The sequence below is a fragment of the Erigeron canadensis genome, chromosome 2 (assembly GCF_010389155.1).
Source record: "Erigeron canadensis isolate Cc75 chromosome 2, C_canadensis_v1, whole genome shotgun sequence".
Lineage (NCBI taxonomy): Eukaryota > Viridiplantae > Streptophyta > Magnoliopsida > Asterales > Asteraceae > Erigeron > Erigeron canadensis.
This window is the reverse complement of record NC_057762.1, coordinates 41659389-41679690: the sequence shown is the minus strand read 5'-3', so window position 1 is coordinate 41679690 and position 20302 is coordinate 41659389. Positions and strand designations below refer to the sequence as shown.

Below are 20302 nucleotides of genomic sequence, written 5' to 3'. Positions count from 1 at the left end.
TGTTGGTATAATTTTATTTTATTTTTCTAAATTGTTGTGTATAATATAGGGGTGAGTTATTTTGAGAATTCATAAAAAAAAAGAACTCAAGAACTATTCTAGACCACACATTCTTTCTCTCTTTCAATCTTTTCAATTAAATAATAAAATTCATCAAAATCATTCAAAATATTTTATCTCACAAACTGCAAATCTTTAGACAAAACAAAAAGCATGAGTAGTCTTAAAATTTCGTTATCTTTCATTAAAGATCCAATTCGATATACTTTTGACGACTTTAATGAAAGAGGACGAAATTCGAATTGGATCTTTAATGAAAATTAAAATATTTGGTGTTTGTTAATGATAAATCTTATGTACATGACTAACGAAAAGAAAATGACTTATTGTTTTAGTGGATTACCCTGGAGAGACTATTGGATTACACATATCATTTTATTTAACAAAATGCAAATAACTGAAATGATGCCGTTTGGTATAATGAGGAGAAAGAAACGGAGCGTGGAGAGAGTTAGGTGGTGAAGGTATAAACTGCATGTTCAACGCCTCTTACTTGCAACTTCAACTCACAGACAAACGTGGAACCTGTATGTCGTTTATTATTATGCCGTTTGGTATAACATCCCAATCATTACTCACAACCTTCCAATTTTAATACTTCCAAATTATCATTATTATTTTTAATAATTCACAATGCACGAAGCCTTTGAACGGCCAAAAATTCCAGACTATGTCTATAACAATAATTAATTAGTAATTCATCATAGAAACAAATAATAATAATAATAATAATAAAACTATAACAATTATAATAATAATTCTCTATATCTGATCGACGGGTTTATATGCGCCACAACTTCCATGCCTGTACTTCCTTTCACTTCTCCGGTTGTTATTTATAATATCATCTGCCGGACGGTAGTTCAATGGCCGGAGTTGAGTAACATAGTTCTGGCGGTTACTCCGCCTGAAGTTGTATTAGTATCTGATGTCGGCTGTTTTCGAACAAGTTACGGTTATTTCTGGTGAACGGTTACTGGAATCTCCGGTATTGTTGTTGTTGCATTTTCATAATGCGCTACGTAAAGAAGTGGCGGACTTACGTCGTACTGCGGCGGAGGCCTTGAATGATGGCAACAGCAGGATCATCTCTTCTGCTGACTTCATTCAAGAGCTCCGCCGCAGGTTCGAGTTTTTTAAGCTTGTTAATAAGTATCACTCCGTCGCTGAAGATGAGGTTCGTTTGTTTCACCTTTTGAATTTATTTAGTTATAGCTAGTTATATAATGTATATATATACACACACACACACATATATATTGTTGATATGAAAAAAGAGGTGATATTGGACAATGTACAACTGTGTAATTTTGTGTATGACAAAAAAGATCATATCATTTCCCGTGTGGAACGGATTAACCTACCGATATCGTAATTATATAGTTATGGATTACAAATAAATAAATTTCATAGTATCATCATGTTTAAATTGACTTCTGTTGACTTACAAGTTATTATTTCTTATAATTAGAAGATGAATGTCCATAGTTAATTTTGTAAAGAAATGTTGATAACCGGTCAAGTAGATCGACACCAGGCCTGCTAAGAACAATATGTGAAAGGCAATTCTTAGCTTATGCTCCTAGCTTATAGTAGTGTACAATCATATCCTTCTGTATTTGTTAATTACGTCTTTGACATTGTAATCAACTTAGTAGCGTGCCTGTGGACTGACCCCGACGCTTAAGTTAATTGTATCTTGTGGGGATTCAGGATTGGTATATTGTTGATTTTATTTAGTGATGATTTCATTTATATAATTTCAGGTGATTTTTAGAGCGTTGGATGTACATGTAAAGAATGTGGTGTCTGCATATTCGCTTGAACATACGAGCACAAATGATATTCTGGACTCAATTTTCCATTATCTAGATGTGTTGAAGAATGAAAATGAAAGCTGTATTTCTAAGCCATTTCAAGAGCTTGTTTACTTCATTGGTACATTGCAGACCAGTATTTGCAAGCATATGGCAAAAGAAGAAGAGCAGGTATGACACAACTAATATTTTTTGGTTTCACTACATACTACTGAAATTAATGAGTTCATTTTATTCTTATTTGCTTTTATCTGTGGTCGATATTCAAAAATCACAAAGCAGCTTTTAGATCACGACAATAGTGCCATCTTTTTCTACGTTCAATGTGTATCAATGTTAACTCATTAAGGGGGATTATAGGTAGTTTCCCTATTTTAAGAACTTCATGTCTAAAAGGTTATATGCACCATAATCATATCATATAAAAGATAATTTCTGTAAATAACTTGGCGGGCATTCTTTCCAGCCTAACTCATATAGGAGGTGGGTTTGTTTGGTTTGAACATAGGCTCAAACATTATTTGAAGGGTCCATAAGCAGTGACAATTGCCCTCTGAAGACTCGCTTTCGCTACGGCTCCGGTAGGTTCCCTTAACCAAGCCACTGCCTATGAGTCGCCGGCTCATTCTTCAACCCTTATAATGCATGAACTTACATAATGAGGTAGAGGTCCCCATTTAAAAGAATGAAATATATGTAATCTTCAAGTTTGTACATAGACTCATAGAGAAACGTAGGATACAAAGATGACGGGTAGCAAGAAAGATGTATCATTAACTGGATGATAGTTAAAGAGTAAAGAGCTGTATATAAAACATTCATTATTAAGTCTTGCAGAAATGTAAGCGTAGACTGTCAAAAACTATTTTTGAATATTAACTAAAAACGCACTATAGTTGAGATCTCACTCAAAAAGCGATCTCTTATATCCTGTTTATTTCATTAATTATCTCACTCTTACCACAATTAAATTTAAGATGGATATGCATGGTCTCTGATACCATGTAAGATGATAATGAATTCCCTTGGGGTTTTCCCTTCTCATTGACATCAATTTATAGAATTACAAATTACATTTGACTACCTTGAATTTATTTCATTCGACTACCTCAAACTTATGACATATTTTAAACTAATACATATATAACGGTCTAATATAAACACCACTCTGATCAGAATCCAAATTATTTCTTAGAGAGCCCTTGAGATATACCCCCAAAATCCAGAGGACTGCATCCTGCTGACAAATCACAAAGAGATCGATGCCCCCTAGTGTATTTCTACGTATCTTTTTAAAGCATATACTCCTATAGTAATAGCTTTTTGCTACTAAACAAGTAGTTATTTCAGTGACATGTATTATATATAGTTCCTTTGCATTAGAAAATTCAGCATTAGAATCGATATATCAACCAACTTTTGCTAACTATACTGTTAAATGATCGACTGTCAAAATAGAATAACTAAGCAGCAGTACCAAATACCATGTGTGTGCAAGATATGGGGGAGGTAATTAAGATGTATATAGTCATACCCCTACCCAAGGTAGAGATCCTGCTTCCAGAAAGACTCCGGCTTGTAAAGTGGCATGCATAGAACGTGTGGTAAAACTGAGTGTATACAAATGAGTAACTTTTAAGAAGTGCCTTTATGAAACTATAATATATAAATGACAAACTATACATATCATAATGAATCTACTTTATAATCTATATGTTCATGTTGGATCCAGACTTTGAACCCTTCGGTATAAGTCTGTGAAACTAGCAAAGCTTGTTGGCTTGTTGCTGACTTTAACTATTGCTCTTTATATTCCATACCCTTCAATAAACATTAAAACTGTAGATAAGAAGCATCCAAATATCTTTCCCCATGACAGATACATTTCTGAAGTTGGACAATTAATTAGTGGACATGGTGTAAGCTGACATAGTGTTCTCAATTATTGATTATCTTCTATTGCTACCATTACCACATAACCAGCAAAAGAACATCTACCTAGTTAAAGTTGGAAACAGAAGTCTTCATAATTGACATAAAGTTGTCAGCTTTAAACTTCCATCTTTGGCTAAAGAGGGGTATGACGTAAACCCTGAATGTGAAAAGCAAACGCGCCAAATGAGCTAAGTTAGATGCGAATTTTGTCCCTTCACAACGAATGGACAGAATGATAAATGCTTATGTGTTGTCCCTTAAGGGTTTTATCTAAATCGTTAAACTCTGTTCTTTAAAGAACCTTTGTGGTATTGCCTTTAGGTACCAAAATAATCCTCATTTAAAAGATAATAGAGCAGGTATAATATAATGCTATCAATGTGTGACTGAAGTAAATAAAAATAAGATATTGAATTAAAAAGAAAGAACATTTGATTGGCTACTTAAAGATTGGATTTTAAAAATGTAACAGGTATTTCCTTTGCTGACTCAGCAATTCTCTACCCAAGAACAGGCTTCATTTGTTTGGCAGTTTATGTGTAGTGTTCCTATGCTACTCTTAGAAGACTTCTTTCGATGGATGAACTCCTTCCTCTCTTCAGACGAAAGGGACAATGTTCGTCAATGTCTAAAAGTAGTAGTACCTAAGGATTTATATCTGCAAGAGGTATTGTCTGATCCAATATTTGAATCGGTTCGCAACTTAACATACTGATCTACCTTTTCGGCATCCATCTTGAAGGTTGTAATATCATGTCTTGAAGCAAAGGAGCAAGCCATCACTGGAGACTTTGATAAATATGGAAAAGGATCTCTATTCCTCAATGGTCGTGCTAATTTTCGGAAGATTTTAGAAGTATATAAATCTGAGGGTCATTGCGGAGAGCCAATGAAGCCAGGGTGTGAATATGCAGTTTATGAAACTTCTCAATACAATCCTTTGGATGGTGCTCATTTATGGCACACTGCCTATCATAAGGATCTGCTAGAAGTTCTTGAAGAGCTATATTCAATTCGAGATTCAAAAGATCTTTCAGGATTCATTCCTGTTATTTTTCAGCTCAAGTTTTTTGCTGACGTCATCATATTTTACAGGTAACATACTTGTCATTTGCGTAATCTACACATGCAACAACTAATGCTTACATTCGTTGTTTAACTTGTTTAAGTTTCCAATATTCAGCTATGCATTGGATAAACTCTTCTACTCAATGTGCATAGAGTTGGCTGAAAATTGCCCAGGTCCTTCATATCAACAGTTCTTGGATGACAGTCAAATTGAAGGTTTGCAGCAGTTGTTGTATACGACCGAAACTGTGATGTCAGCAACGAACTTTGTGGAGGATCTATGTGATAAACTAAAAGTCTCTGCCACAGGAATCCACAAGTACCTGACATTTGTAGAAATTGAGGTAAGACAAACTCTATTATTACCTTTAAAGTGCCTTAAGATTTAAAATGCTTACCATAAAGTCCCTTGTACTATCACTTACTTGGTTTTTACTCTGGCAGGTTTTCCCTTTTATAATCATGAATTGCAGCCGTGAAATGCAGTGGTGGTTGTTATATGCTAGTCTTGAGATGATGCCACTTGGGTTGCTCAAGTGCACAGTTACTTGGTTCTCAAGTCATTTATCAGAGGATGAATCAAAGTCCATTTTGCATAGCATAAAGCAAGGACGCCTTTTTGTTAACAAATCGCTATCTTCCCTGTTGTATGAATGGGTACGCGTTGGTTACTCAGGGAAGACATCTGTTGACAGTTTCAGAAAAGATCTGCGTGCAGCATTCGAGAACAGATGCTCGTTTTTTTCAGAACAAATTAAGAACAATTCTGCATTTCCGTACTTGCAGACGGTCAATAAAGGTGTATCTAGCTCTTCGTCTGCCTTTTACAGCAGTAGTATGTATGACGCATCATACTCTAGCGGGATCAACTTTCATGTATTTTTTCCTCAAAATTTGAAAACTTCTACTCACTTTTCAACAAATTGTATAGAGAATAACTCTGAAAGTTCCCTCCGCTATCTAGAGTCAAAACCAGTGGATCTTATCTTTTTCTTCCACAAAGCTCTCAAGAAGGATATGGAAAACCTTGCTTCTATTTCTGTTAATCTGGTTGACAATAATGATTTATTTCCAGAGTTTTACCGACGTTTCCATCTTGTACGGGTTCTACATAAAATACACAGCGATGCAGAGGATGAAATTGCATTTCCAGCCCTAGAAGCAAAGGAAATTACCCAGAACATTAGTCATTCATACTCCATTGATCATAAAATGGATGTTGAGTACTTCAACAGAATTTCCTATGTTCTGGATCAGATTTCCGAAATGTATGTTTCAGTCTTAAGTGGACGAATGGTAATGTATCGTCAGCTATGTGTAAAGCTCCATGACATGTGTGAATGCATGAATAGAATGCTTTCGGACCATGTGGACCATGAAGAAATTGAGTTATGGCCTTTGTTTAGAGAACATCTGTCTGTCAAGGAGCAAGAAAAGGTAATAGGATCCATGCTTGGAAGAACACGAGCAGAAACTCTACAAGAAATGATACGTTGGCTTGCAGAATCTTTGACAATAGAAGAACACAACGCACTCATGTCTGTATGGCGCAAGATTGCCAAGAACACAATGTTTGATCAATGGTTAGGAGAATGGTGGGATGGTATGGAAAGATATGACATTCCCAAGGTTGACAAATCAACTATGACGACTATGTCAGCTGCAGAGACATTGGAAATAATCTCAAAGTACTTGCCATGTGGAAAAAGTTTGTGTGATACAAACGGAGATTTATCAAAAAGCAATATGATTAGCTGTGGAATTATGCAATGTGAAAGTTCTAATGATGATGGAAAAGAAAATCAATCGCACAAAGACCAAGTGGTGGAGGGTTGTAAGGTTTGCAGTGAACTTGACAAGTCAAACATAGAGATATCAAGTATTACTCGTCAAATTGAAACAGCTAAAAGTTCTGTACTAGTATTGGGTCAAGAAGAACTTGAGGCCACAATAAGAAGAGTCAATTGTGACCAAACATTGGAGCCCCAGAAGAAATCATTCATTATACAGAATCTGATGATGAGGTTAAAATCAATTTTGTATTTTCTTTATTCTTTACTTGTTCTGATTTATGACCCAGAGTTCCATTTTTCTCAGCCGTTGGATCAATACACAACAAAAATCTCATGTGGATGTTGATGCGCTAGATAATCAGCAAGATGTTCTAGGTACTTATCCATCTTATCGTGATGCTCAAAGATTAGTTTTCGGATGTGAACACTACAAGCGGAACTGCAAACTTGTTGCTTCCTGTTGTAACAAGATATACACTTGCAGATATTGCCATGATGAAGCAAATACTGAACATGTAATGGACAGGTACATGTGAAACACTTGAAATTTTCTCTGTGAAATATGAACATCTTATAAGTTTCTCATACTTTATACTAGTCTATGCAGAAAAGCCACAACCATGATGATGTGCATGAAGTGTTTGATAATCCAACCGATTGGTCCAACATGCTCAACCGTTTCTTGTAACAATTTATCAATGGCTAGATACTACTGCTCCATCTGCAAACTATTTGACGACGAGAGGTGAACTCTAAGATGCTTATATACTGCTTATTAATTATTGTTACTGATCCTTAAAAATTCTGTGAACAGGAAAATATACCACTGCCCATATTGTAACCTCTGCAGAGTTGGGAAAGGTCTGGGTGTGGACTACTTTCATTGCATGAACTGCAATGCCTGCATGGGAAGGCAACTTTTGGTTCACATCTGCAGAGTGAAGCATCTTGAAGACAATTGCCCAATATGCCATGAGTACATCTTCACATCCAGCAATCCTGTGAAGGCCCTTGCATGTGGTCATGTAATGCATTCCTCATGTTTTCAGGTATTCATTTCATTTTTTAATTTTTATTTTTTTTATGTTTCTTTTATAACCAGCTATGTTGACTCTTTGATGGCTGTCAGGAATACACTTGCTCCAACTATACTTGCCCGATATGCAGCAAGTCATTGGGAGATATGCAGGTGAGTTTGTTATTAACCTAATATATACATAGAATGCCATCTTATATATTTAAATGGATTAGATAAAAAAAACCTGCGTATATATTTCCACCATTGTTATCGCTTATGCAACAACTTACAAAGTTGCAATACATAGTCTTTTCAGTAATATTATGTATGACCTATATAAATGTAATATTAAAACAATGATGAACTGCTTTGACTCCAGACCTCAGGATCAATAGTACTCATTCTTTATATGATAATTTCCAGCAAGTTAAATTTTTATCTCTGCCAGGTATACTTCGGGATGTTGGATGCAATGCTAGCTGAAGAGAAAATTCCAGAGGAGTATTCTGGCAAGACGCAGGTTAAGAACACTATATATACACACACACCTGCATGTAATTTTTAAAACACCAATATACCATGTGAAATGCATATACTTGAGACCAATTTCAAACACTGATTTCAGGATATTTTATGCAATGACTGTGAGAAGAGAGGAACAGCATCGTTTCATTGGTTATACCATAAATGTGCTCGCTGTGGTTCCTACAACACCCGGCTTATTTGAATCAGATGAATTGTGAGTGTGGTTTCACTCTCTGCTTGGTAGTGACACGTGTATGTTCTAGAGTAGTTTAGTTTAGCTTCCTGCATTTTGCTTTTGTTAGTCGTATTAGTATTCTTCTGTGCAGTAATCTGAACACTAACTCACTAATTCCCAATCAATCAAATTTTCCTGTATGTACCAAACTCAAGTTTTCGAGGATGCTTAGTTATACAGCTGTTATATACTTAGTTACTTACATATACTCATAATATGCCAACTTTGTTTCTTTGAAGGCTTTCCATGGTTGCATATTACCTCCTTGGGATCTATGGTATTGAAGCGGGACTGGATTTTGTCATAATGATCATGTATAAATTTAAAGTTTGTTGTTATTATTTGCATCAAATAAGTTCCCTCCAGCAAAAACATTTTCGATATTGTCACTGGAGTTGTTTTGACTAATGTAATTAGCACTGTTATGGGTGACCGTATTGCACTGTTCTCAGAGCACTTATGTATGTGATGCAAGTGAACACGTACTAAAAAGCTCACAAATAGAAGCTCATTTTGTATTTTCCTTCTAGGACTTCAACTCAATTCATCTCAATCTATGTTTAATTGATTTACAACCTCGTATACGAATAGTTAAACCAAAACAGAAACCTGGATGGGAAAAAGTCCCAAACTTCTTGCTTACAACTTTATTAACCATATTTTAAGCATGTCGATTTCATGGGTAGAAAACTCAGACAAACGATTGAACATTTGAATGTAAGATTAGCTATCAAAGTTTTGGTCATAATCAATTTTAGTCTTTCAAATTTTTATCAATCATTTTGCATTTACTCGATTCAAACTATAGTTTTTTTTTATCTTGATGTGATATTGACCTTTGTTATCAAACATTTGGCTTGGTAATAATATGCTTTTAAAAGGTCTTCATAGGTTGGGACCTCATTTGGGCTTTTTTTTAAGAGAAACCAATTCTAAAATCAGAATTTATGCAGATAAGCACGAACAATAATCCACAATAATTATGATTGATAATAATGTTTGATTTTGTTTCTTGATCATAGATACATATAATAAAAGAGAGAAATAATCCACCATCACTGCTACCGCTAACACTGCAAAAACTCTTGATATCAGAGCCCTATGTTCTTGAGCAAATTCTCCAGAACCCATGATGAATGGAAACCACCTTATCACAATCAATTAATCAAAATTGTTATTATTGTAAACCTCGGCCAACCCTATAGTAAATGCATACGTTCGACATAAGACTGATCCAGCCACTGACTAAGCGGCTCACCACAGCCTACAAAGCACCCTGAGTTCCCATTTTCTGTGAAAAATGGGAACCGAAAAATGTTGAGCAACTCCTGCACAGATTGTCTAACTAATGAGGTCCCTGTGACCCGACTCCTCCTCCCCCAACCCGTCACTATATCAATCCTACTTGGACAAACACCTGATGATAACATCTCTCTACGAAACCATGCCAATGTTCTTGATAATGCAGTCACCGCAGTCCCTTCAGACATCACATGAAGGTTTATAAGCCAATAACACGAGCTTTTCTCACGAACCGCATCTGGGTACACGTTTTTCTGGGCTGCAACCTCCCAAACCGAGCCTGCTTCCTCCTTGAGACCCGACTTGTGTAAAAAATCCACTACTGCATCAACCAACCCCCTCTTACTCTCTCTATCCTCACTGTGCATAAGATCCAAGAACAAACCGGCATGTTCTCTAACATTTTGCCCATCAGGTCCTGCGGATGGCATTGACCGTAGAAAAGCATGGGCTGGGTGGCCCGTGACTCCCATCAGCTCGCAACAAAACATCATGTCAAAAGATGTCTGCGCCTCTGTACAACAACTAAGCAACAACGTGTAAGTCTGTAAAGAAGGGTTTAATCCTAAACTGCGCATACCCTGTACTAAATTATATGCATCTGAAAGCCTATGTACCCGAAGAAAAGCACTTAACAATGAATTACATGTAGGCACATTAGGAAGCAAACCAGCATTAAGCATGGCCTGATACCAACTCCACGCCTTTTCAACATTTCCTGATTTTCCCCACAAATCCACTAGAAGCCCATAAACAGGTTCATCTGGGATCCAGTTTTTCCGGGTCATCTCTTCAAAAATAGCTTCGGCTTCTTCAAGATACCCACAGTGACCAAGAACCTCCATAACTATACTGTAAGTCACTTTATCAGGCTCAAAGCCCGCATTTTGCATATCACGATAAAGCTGTAATGCAGTCGGGTAGTTTCTTGCTTTCGCCTGTAAAGCAATCATGATGTTATAAGTTACCAAATTTGGAACGCACCCCTGACCAACCATCTCATAGAACAGTTTCAGGGCTGCATCCAAGTGACCTGCTTTTCCCAGGCAATTAATTATAACACTGAAAGTGAACGTATCTGGTGAAAGCCCAGCTTCTTGCATTCTCTGATACATGCTCATGGCTACATCAAGATATCCCGCTTTTGCATGAATGTCAATGAGGGTACAATACGTGACCCGGTCTGGTTCGATACCTTCTCTTTGCATCTGATCAAAAACATCAAGAGATTTGTTGAGGAAATTAGCCCGTCCATAGCTATGAATGAGACGATTATATGTCACCACATTTGGAGGGTGCCCATCTTGAACCATTTGATCAAGTAGCTTGTTAATCGCCGCAAACTGCTTGGACCTACCCAATATGCCAACCATGGTTGTGTAAGTATGACCATCATGCTTGAATCCGGGCTGCCTTTTTAACCAATAGAAAAAGCTAAGAGCTATAGAAGAATCTTGAAGCTGTTTGAGTACTTGGTTCGCTTGATATGCATCTAGAGAGCAGTTGAGGGTCCATAATGCCTCTTCAGCTGCAGGACCCCACTTCAGCTGTCTCAATATCTGACCAACGCTCTCCACCATATGAGCCGAACCCGAAAACTGACGACCTGTTTGAGAAACGGACTTTGTTGATACTCCCCGGGTTTCTTTTACAGACATCATTTCGGCTGTACGGAACTCTGGAGCACGCTGACCAACCATGAAGTGGTTTACACAATCTTTTGACTTTTTAGATGCCCCTTTGACCACGTTGTAATTTTGACTTTTACCTGAGGAGTACTTCTCTGATCTGCCTTTACTGACATTTGAAGAGATTTTAGCATTCGGTCTTGTTGGGGCAGATGTATGTGATTCAACCTTTTTGTAAGTTTTCATGTTTGATGAATTGGCGGTGTTAGTTGAAGTCGTCGTCCCTACTTCAACCTTCTTGTAGGTTTTAGCGGTTGCTGGACGGGCCTTTTCAACCACGTAGTTCTGATTTGAGTCAACAAATGAACTCCCTTCAGTCATAGGAATCTTATAACTAACCACATCATTTAAAAAGTTGACAGCTGCCATCCCAGCTCTGACAAAATGACCAGTAGTAATACCAGACGGCTGCATCGTGTCTATATCATCAGCATAACTTACACAATCAGGTTTTGCCAAAGATGTTGACTTTGATGGGTGATAAGCTGGATGGTCAACTATCTTGGACTCAGTTTTACCAGAAGTCAATACTCTAGGGGAAGCTTTGGGCACCAAGGAAGATGCTGTTTGTGGATGTCGGGCTCCATTTGCAGCAGTGATTTGCCTTCTAGAAGTGCAAGCTTCATCTTCTGAACACGTGCATGAACCCCCATCCGCGCTACATCTTGTCCCACTGAGGAAAAAAGACCTGGCTGACTGGGAGAGAACACCAATTTGCTTTGTACGCAACATCCTCTGGAGAAATTATACAAAAAATATAAAGAAACATGTGTCACTGCTAACTAGAGGCCATATATGCATTCAACATTGACATAGTGGAGGAACTTGGGAACCAGAATCAAACGTTGCACTTTTTCTAATATGACTACAAGCAAGCATGTCAAAGGTTTACCATGAAAGGAAAGGTTTTCCTTACAGATTTGTAATCTTTATAAGATAAAAACAATAAAACAACACTCAATCTTGTTTACTTCCCCCTTTAATAAAAATGGATAAGATGAGACTTCAAGAATAATAACATATACTGATATACTCATAACCTAAACTTAAATGTTAGTCATATTCACAAAGTGCACCTTGCAACTACTTTGATCATGACAAAAAAATTGGTCCATAATCTTGATCAAATAAGTTTTGTTTGGCTCTAATTATATATTCCATGAGACCGTATGCCCATCAAACACTCTGAAACATCTATAATGATAATGATTATTACTCCATTGCACAGCATGATCATAATTCAGAAAAAAGTGTATCCTTGTTACTTGTATTACTATTAATATTTAGTTCCTCATAAACCGAAAAGAAAATGTCAAAATATCTCTTTGCAAAAGAGAAATCCACAAACTTTATGCATATAATCAGTTAAAGATAATTAATTGATCATTCTACTACGCTTAAGCTCTTGCCTTTAAAACGATATTCACCGTTTACAACCAAAACATAAAAAAGATCCAAGATTGAACTTAACAGTCCAGCATGGTACTATAAAATTTCAATCTTTACACAACCAGTTTCTGGTTTGTAACACCAAATTCAAATCTTTCTCTTCTTTTTTTTTTATAGAGAACAAACAAACATCATTACTATAGACCAACTTGAAAGATCAAAAATCAAAAACTTTGATCACATTTCCATGGATTAACATACTTGCAATATTTTCAACCTGTTCGCATAACAAAATCAAACGGTACCCCCCCCCCCCCCCCCAAAGAAAAAAAAAAAAAAGAAGAAGAAGAAGAAAAAAAGCATTACTTGACACCACAAGTAAAAAAAATAAATGTTTTGTGACTAATAGATTAATCAAGCACACACTCAAATGTTGAAACTTATGACATTTCAAAATTTTCTATGAATATATTCAAAGCACCACCAACCAATCTTAACAAAAAAACTTTTTTTACATTACCAAATACCAAAAGAACACAAGAACATCGAAGTTTAACAAAAACGCACAATAAAAAGCCATTGTCTTTAACCAGGATCAAAAAATTGACGAAAACATAATACATTCTCAACAAAAAAAAAAATGATACCCACATGGAAAAATCAAAACTTGATGAGATTAAGCATGAAAAAAATGATAAATTTAGCTGATTACCTATCAAGGGTATGATAGAAAGAAAACTAAGAATTAAGAATGCATTCCCATTTGACAAAAAGAGTCAACATTCTCAACAAAGTAATGATACCCACATGAAAAAGTTCAAAACTTTAAGAGATTAAAGATCAAAAGATGATGAATTTAGGTGATTACCTGATATGGGTATGAAGGAAAGATGATGAGAAAAGAGGGTGGCGGCTACTTCTTCCCCATACTCTGTCAAGGGCATGAGGGAGGTCTTATATTTTTTTCATTTGTTTGTTTGTTTATTTGCAGTAAAGCTTATTGGAAACCAAAGGGGTTTATGTGTGAGATTTTTCTATTTATATGATATTTTCTAAGTTGTATGTGTTGGTGTACTTGTAAACCCTATATTTTGTGACTTTTATTTCTGTTGAATTTTATATCCACGTGTTCCAACCTTCACGGACTTCATCACATAACTACAATGTTTTTTTAGCAAACCCCCCCTTATACTACGTAACTAGAAAGTTTGATCGGGCGGCGTCAAAAAAAGTAATTTTTGAATGACATTATCATAAATTAGTTCGAAAATCACGGCAAGAAATTTTTTAAATAAAACCCAAAAACCAAATCAAAAGAAAATTATGGTTTCGTACCCGCAAAGAAAAATAAAATACTAAAAAAATAAAACCAAATAACAAAATCAATACAAATAAATTAACAAAAAAGTATCAAAATTTTTCAAAAAATTATATGTAAAACAAATATATTACAACATAAAAATATTACAAAAGTCATGAAAAGAAAATAAAAAAAAAACAAAACAAAAATGTACATCAAAAGCTAGGAAACAAATGTTAAAAAGACAAAATGTTAAAAAAAATAAAATGTTAAATAAGTAAAATATAATTTATGTTATTTTCTATAAAGTATAAAACTTTTATAGTTTAAAAAGGAAAGTACAATAGAAAATCAGAGGGGGCAGAAAACAAAAAACAAATAGCAAAGGGGAAGAAAGATAAATAATAAGGGGGCAAAATGTAAATTTTTAAATCCTTCAATAACAAAACAAAAAAAAAGATATGGGGCTGGAGAGTTTCGAACCCCTAACCTTCCGGATAGAAAGCAAATGTTATATTTATTTTAAAAAATGCATAAAAAGACAAAATTGAAACTGTTCATAACCTTTGTCTTTAATGAGATTACAATACGAGTAAATTGTTTCCCCTCAAAAATATCGCACCACGGCGACAACCCTAATGCCGGTCCCAATTGACCAAATCCTCACCTCCTTCTCTCCCGTCTTTGGCATTACCATTGGCATGGGACAAGCTCTCGCATTGGTCTGGAGTCCCCATTATGTGCACAACGAGTGAGGATGGTTGTGTGTGGCTATGTCAATCTCATGGAGCATGTAAAACGATTTTTTCAGTCGTTTTAATATTATTATTTTTTGACCACTTATCATGTGTAGATACATTAATAAATCTTTCAAGCAATACAAAAATACTCTACAACATATTTTTGCAACAATGAGCCCTTAAAGTTGTCAAAGATATAAATAAAAATAATAATATAACAATAACATAACAATACTTTATATATATGACATCAATTATTTATAACACTCGTAAAATCAAACAATAATATAAAACTTCTAATACGGAATGACGGTCTTAACTCTTCCGCTAACTCTTGGTGTGCGGTGTGCCCTCTTTCTATAAAACAAATCAACATGGATTATTTTAAATGAATGGTTTGTTTATGTAGATACGAGCATGGTACCCGCGCCATGCAGCGGCAGTAACGGCGATGACGGTTTAGTGGTGTTGGTGACGGATAGTGATGACATCGATAATTGGTGTCGGGTAATGTAAGTTAATGTAAAGATAATAAAGTTTCATTTTTTTTTGTAAGGGTAATTTTGAAACTTCAGGGATAAGGTGTGTGAATATAATGTAAATGTTGAGGGTATTTTAGGAAAGAAAAATATGCTTAAATCTTAATTCGAATACCCTTTATAAGGGATTATAGATATAGATAGATATAGATGTAAACGTGAATTCTTTAACCTGCCATTTGTTTTAAAATTAAGTTTGTTTGTAAATTAGGTCTTAATTGCATATATATCATATCATGTTCGATATAAGTGGATATTTAATATGTAATGGTTCACATCAAAAGTAATGCTCAGTGTCGTCTTCCGCGGGTCTTGAGCCCCAATACCTCGACGGTGTATGGGGGAGGTTAAGATGTAGGCAGACCTTACCTCTACCTAAGAAGAGAGGCTGCTTCCAGTTTCTATCTAAATGGTAGAAAAGGCCCTCCAACCTTTGCATGAGATGAGGATCGAACCCATGACCTCTGTCTCCAGAGGCAAGGGTATTTACCACTGATCCAATCATGCTGCCTATGTAATGGTTCACATCATCATCTCATAAAATTGTCATATCAACAATTATACAACAGTGTACCAAACTTGTAACAAACACGTTTAAAACTAAACTTCTTAATACTCATATAATTTTAATACTAGATTAAATTCATGCGTTAATAATTGTTCGTAAAATTTTTGTTAAAGTTAAATAATGCATTTTCCAAATTTTAAAATTATAACACTGTAATATTGTAGCAACAATATGTTGAAATGTAAACTTATTTATTAGAGATAGTTACATAATAAATGGATACATGTTAATAGTAATCAATAAACTTTTTTTAAATAATATTTAAATCATGCATAACAATAACTGAAATCAAAAAATAAAGTATATAAAATAGACTTCATAAATAAATCACAGAAGTTCAATTTTAATGCATAAACCAAAAACTGAAAAGGTCAATTTTAAAAAATAAAATAGTTTATTGAATTTCATTATTTAATTTAAAAGTAAAATAAGATCTTTTAAAGGTTCAAAATATTAAAAAAAAATAACTATATCATAATTAATTCAATGATAAAATAATTCGATATAATCTATATGTAAACGCGACTAAGTTGAAAGTTTAAAACTTCTTATTCCATCATATATTCCTTAAACAATAGATCTGACTAAGTATTTCCTTTAAATAATATCATAAAATACTAAAAAGCGTTAAAAAATAGCAAATAAGCAAAAAACTTAGTTGACCCACAAAGACTTAAGTCACATTAACCATGAATTAGGATTAAGATAAATCGAAATATACTTAATTATAAATTAAACTAATATTACATAAAAGTTGTTAAGTACTGACACTAAATTGGTGGAAACTCTCAAATTTCTCAAAAATAAAATATATAGTTCTTATATTTAAAGAAATAGTAATCTATCAATGTATATATAACAATGTACTAAATTCATTAATAAACAAACAAAAACCCTTAGATGGATTCCATTTTTGATTTATAACCATTAGATCAAATTTAATTATTTCATCTTTATTAAATGACAATATTAATACTTATACTTTTTATAACTATAAAAAAAATCTCTCTTTATATTTAATTTACACTTTTTGATTTTCCATCACAAGGATGGATTCCATCTTTGATTTAGAACCATTAGATCAAATTTAATTATTTCATCTTTATTAAATGACAATATTAATACTTATACTTTTTATAACTATACAAAAAAATCCCTCTTTATATTTAATTTACACTTTTTGATTTTCCATAACAAATTTACACTTTTTACCCAATAATTTTAATATAAAATATTCAATAGATTAATAGCTCATATATATTTTAATAATAGAACAATAATATCTATCTTAGATCCAATAGAATAATAGTTAATATCATATGAAAAAAAATAAAACATATTTTAATTTGAAATATTTAATATATGTTTCATATAAAATATATAGATCAATTTCTATTAATAAAAATAATAAGCTATAGTTTAAAAAATAATAAAATAAAATTGAATATTAATAATGTCGTAACAATCTATATCTACAATATATATATATATATATTATGTCGGGTTTAGAAATTATCAACGACAGTGTTGAGAAGGCCGAGTTTAGCTTAGGTGAGTGACAACTTTGGGAACGTCAATCTTTAACATTGATCTGTAATTTTGGAGCATGTGGTGACAGAAAAGTTGCGCTATATTAAACAACATAAAATAAATTATCGAAATTAATGATATATAATTTAGCTTCTAAATATGCATGACTATTGTGATTACTATTATAAAGGAATTTGAAAAAAATATAACGTTTTTACATACAATTATATTATCAATGTAGTGTACATCTACCCAAACAAAAAAAAAAAACCCTTTTGCCAACCATTTTTTTTATATTCAAAAATAAAAACAACTTAAAATTTTTACTCTACCAATAGAGGGGTTTATCTCAAAAATAATGTTTCCAACCAAGTGATATACTTTCAAAGAAAGGCCTATGACAACAAAGTTAATTTCTATATGTATTCTTTATTTATTAATATTTTGTAGGAACAAAATTACAAAAATACCCTTAAAAAAGTTTACATTGTACCAAAATTGGAGTGGGAATTTCATCCATGGTTATATTTCATAAATTATGCAAAGTTATTATAGAATAAAATCTAAACTCACCACTAATGTGTTGTCTATGATGGATTCTAACTCGGCAATTCAAAGTATTTAGGATATATTATTTTTTTTTTTCTATTTCGATTGATAAAGATCACAACTTCTTCTTTTTTCTTTTTTCTTTTTTTTTTTGTAGAAGAGGTAAAGGATGAGGTGGGGTTGAATTCGGAAAATGAAATGTAATAGATCTATTGGAAGGCAATTGTCAGATAAAAAAGTTGGTGGTTTAGGTTTTGGTGGTTTAGATATTTTTAATTTAGCATTGATATGTACAAATGGCTATGACATTTGGTTCAAAATCTGAATTACGTTAGGTTTAAAATCATCAATGTGATTCATAGTTCTGAGTTTGCGTTCCTGTGTAAAACAAATAGTAATAATATGTAGGCAAATATATGTTCCCATTCTCAGAGGCACACTCGATTGCTAGCTTTCTTAAAATGTTATTAAAGAACAGTTGGGAGTGAAAATAAGACAAGATTCACCAAATTGGAGTGGAGACTCCATCCATGATTATATTTCATAAATTTTGCAAAGTTATTACAGAATAAAATCTAAACTCAATACTAATGTGTTGTCAATGATAAATTCTAACTTGGTAATTCAAAGTATTTAGGATATATAAATGATAAATATCACAACTTCATTTTTTTGTGGAAGGGGTAAAGGAGGAGGAGGGGGGTCGAACTCAGGAAATGAAATGTAATGGATCTACTATAATACAATTGTCAAGTAAAAAGTGGGTAGTTTAGGTTTTCGTAGTCTGGATACTCTTAATTTAGCATTGATATTGTACCAATGGATATGACATGTGGTTCAAAGTCTAAATTAAGTTAGGTTTAATATTATTGATGTGATTCATGGTTCTGAGTCTGTGTTATTGTGTAAACAAATGGTAATAATATATGGAACCTCATTCTCTGAGACACACTCGATTGCTAGCCCCCTTAAGATGTTATTAAAGAACAGTTGCGAGTGAAAATAAGATAAGATTCACCAAATTGGAGTGGGGACTCCATCTATGGTTATATTTCATAAATTTTGTAAAGTTATTGTAGATTCAAAGTATTTAGGATATATTATTTTTCTCTATTTCGATTGATAAAGATCACAACTTCCTTTTTTTGGTGGAGAGGAGAAGGGGGGGGGGGGTCGAACTCGGAAAATGAAATGTAATGGATTTACTAAAATATAATTGTCAGGTAAAAAAGTGGGTGATTTAGGTTTTGGTGGTCTGGTTACTCTTAATTTAGCATTGATATGTAAAAATGAATATGACATGTGGTTCAAAATTTGAATTACATTTGGTTTAAAACCTCCTTGGAATCTGCAAAGACGATCTAGGGTTGTTGCTGGGCGGCTAGGGCTGCTGAATCGGCTCTCTCTTAGGGTTTTGAGGGTTAGTTTGACTTAAATATGTGTTTAAGTCGGTTTCTGCTGTGGGCCGACCAACGGCGCTGGTTCTGGGTTGAAGTGGGCTAGCGGCGCTGGCTTGTGGCCAGTGGCGCTGGTGCCTGTTGTTCGTGCTTTTGCGTCTTCGTTTGACTCCCGAATCACTTCCTTGTAAACTTCATAGGCTTCTTTCTTGAGTCACTTAATGTCATTTACACTCTCTCGCATCTTCCGTGAATCTGCATAATCATATGATTCATTAAGTACCGATAGTTCCGAAATAATAACTCATTTAAGCATTGAAATGAAGCATTTCGATAAGGGTTTTTATCACAAAATGGAAGCTCATCAATCATCTCTTAGTTATATATAGATAAGTTAGATATAATAAATACCTTTTGTTTTTTGCTCTTTTTTTTTAAAAAAAACAAACTTTTTAGACTGCCATTATCATCAACCTACACTGCAAAATAAATTTAAAATCCAACTTTGTTATATTATCAATAGAAACGAAAATGCAAAACAAAAATAAAAAAAATATTGGTTAAAGGAAGCTAAATTATTAATTTTAAAATTCAATTTTTTTTAACAACTTTACGATCAATGCCATTTTTTAAGGCAAGTCATCTTTTTAGATTTAAAAGTTTAAACTATTACTCTTTTTTTTAATAATAATTAAATTCCTTGGCAATAAATAATATCAAACAATATATAAAAATGACAAGTAAGCAAAAGTATTAGTTGTCAAACAAATAATTATGCCACATTAGTCCTAAACTATCTTATTTTAGATCAAAAGAGAGAAGAGATATATTAAAATGATACTGACATAA

General features: G+C 33.8%; 2 protein-coding genes across 5 annotated transcripts; one reads left to right on the top strand and one right to left on the bottom strand.

The window, feature by feature from the left end:
* Positions 1-724: 724 nt before the first annotated feature.
* On the top strand, positions 725-8974 carry LOC122588792 (zinc finger protein BRUTUS-like At1g74770). 4 transcript variants are annotated; one of them, XM_043760993.1, is made up of 13 exons: positions 775-1237; positions 1827-2048; positions 4285-4479; positions 4555-4907; positions 4996-5224; positions 5325-6904; positions 6978-7199; positions 7281-7418; positions 7488-7722; positions 7803-7862; positions 8140-8211; positions 8317-8430; positions 8691-8974. In XM_043760993.1, the coding sequence occupies exons 1-12, from the start codon at positions 989-991 to the stop codon at positions 8416-8418; spliced, it is 3657 nt and encodes a 1218-aa protein (XP_043616928.1). In that variant the 5' UTR covers positions 775-988; the 3' UTR covers positions 8419-8430; positions 8691-8974. The 4 variants fall into 4 exon arrangements, with proteins under 4 accessions (XP_043616931.1, XP_043616930.1, XP_043616928.1 ...); XM_043760992.1 differs by having other exon boundaries at positions 7272-7418; XM_043760996.1 differs by lacking the exons at positions 7488-7722; positions 7803-7862; positions 8140-8211; positions 8317-8430; positions 8691-8974 and having other exon boundaries at positions 725-1237; positions 6978-7048; positions 7158-7199; positions 7272-7419.
* Positions 8975-9418: 444 nt separating this feature from the next.
* LOC122589072 (pentatricopeptide repeat-containing protein At1g74750-like) lies at positions 9419-13855 on the bottom strand. The gene is made up of 2 exons (XM_043761317.1): positions 13699-13855; positions 9419-12176 (listed from the first exon to the last, which is right to left on the bottom strand). Exon 2 carries the CDS (start codon positions 12171-12173, stop codon positions 9651-9653), a length of 2523 nt encoding a protein of 840 aa, XP_043617252.1. The 5' UTR covers positions 12174-12176; positions 13699-13855; the 3' UTR covers positions 9419-9650.
* Between the last annotated feature and the right edge of the window lie 6447 nt (positions 13856-20302).

Bases quoted from the DNA above. Each gene is read 5' to 3' on its own strand.
- LOC122588792 (XM_043760992.1), top strand. From the start codon at position 989: ATGTCGGCTGTTTTCGAACAAGTTACGGTTATTTCTGGTGAACGGTTA. The intron at 7,200-7,271 runs GTACATGTGAAA...ACTTTATACTAG, and splicing joins ACTGAACATGTAATGGACAG to TCTATGCAGAAAAGCCACAA. The intron at 8,212-8,316 runs GTTAAGAACACT...CACTGATTTCAG, and splicing joins AGTATTCTGGCAAGACGCAG to GATATTTTATGCAATGACTG.
- LOC122589072 (XM_043761317.1), bottom strand. From the start codon at position 12,173: ATGTTGCGTACAAAGCAAATTGGTGTTCTCTCCCAGTCAGCCAGGTCT.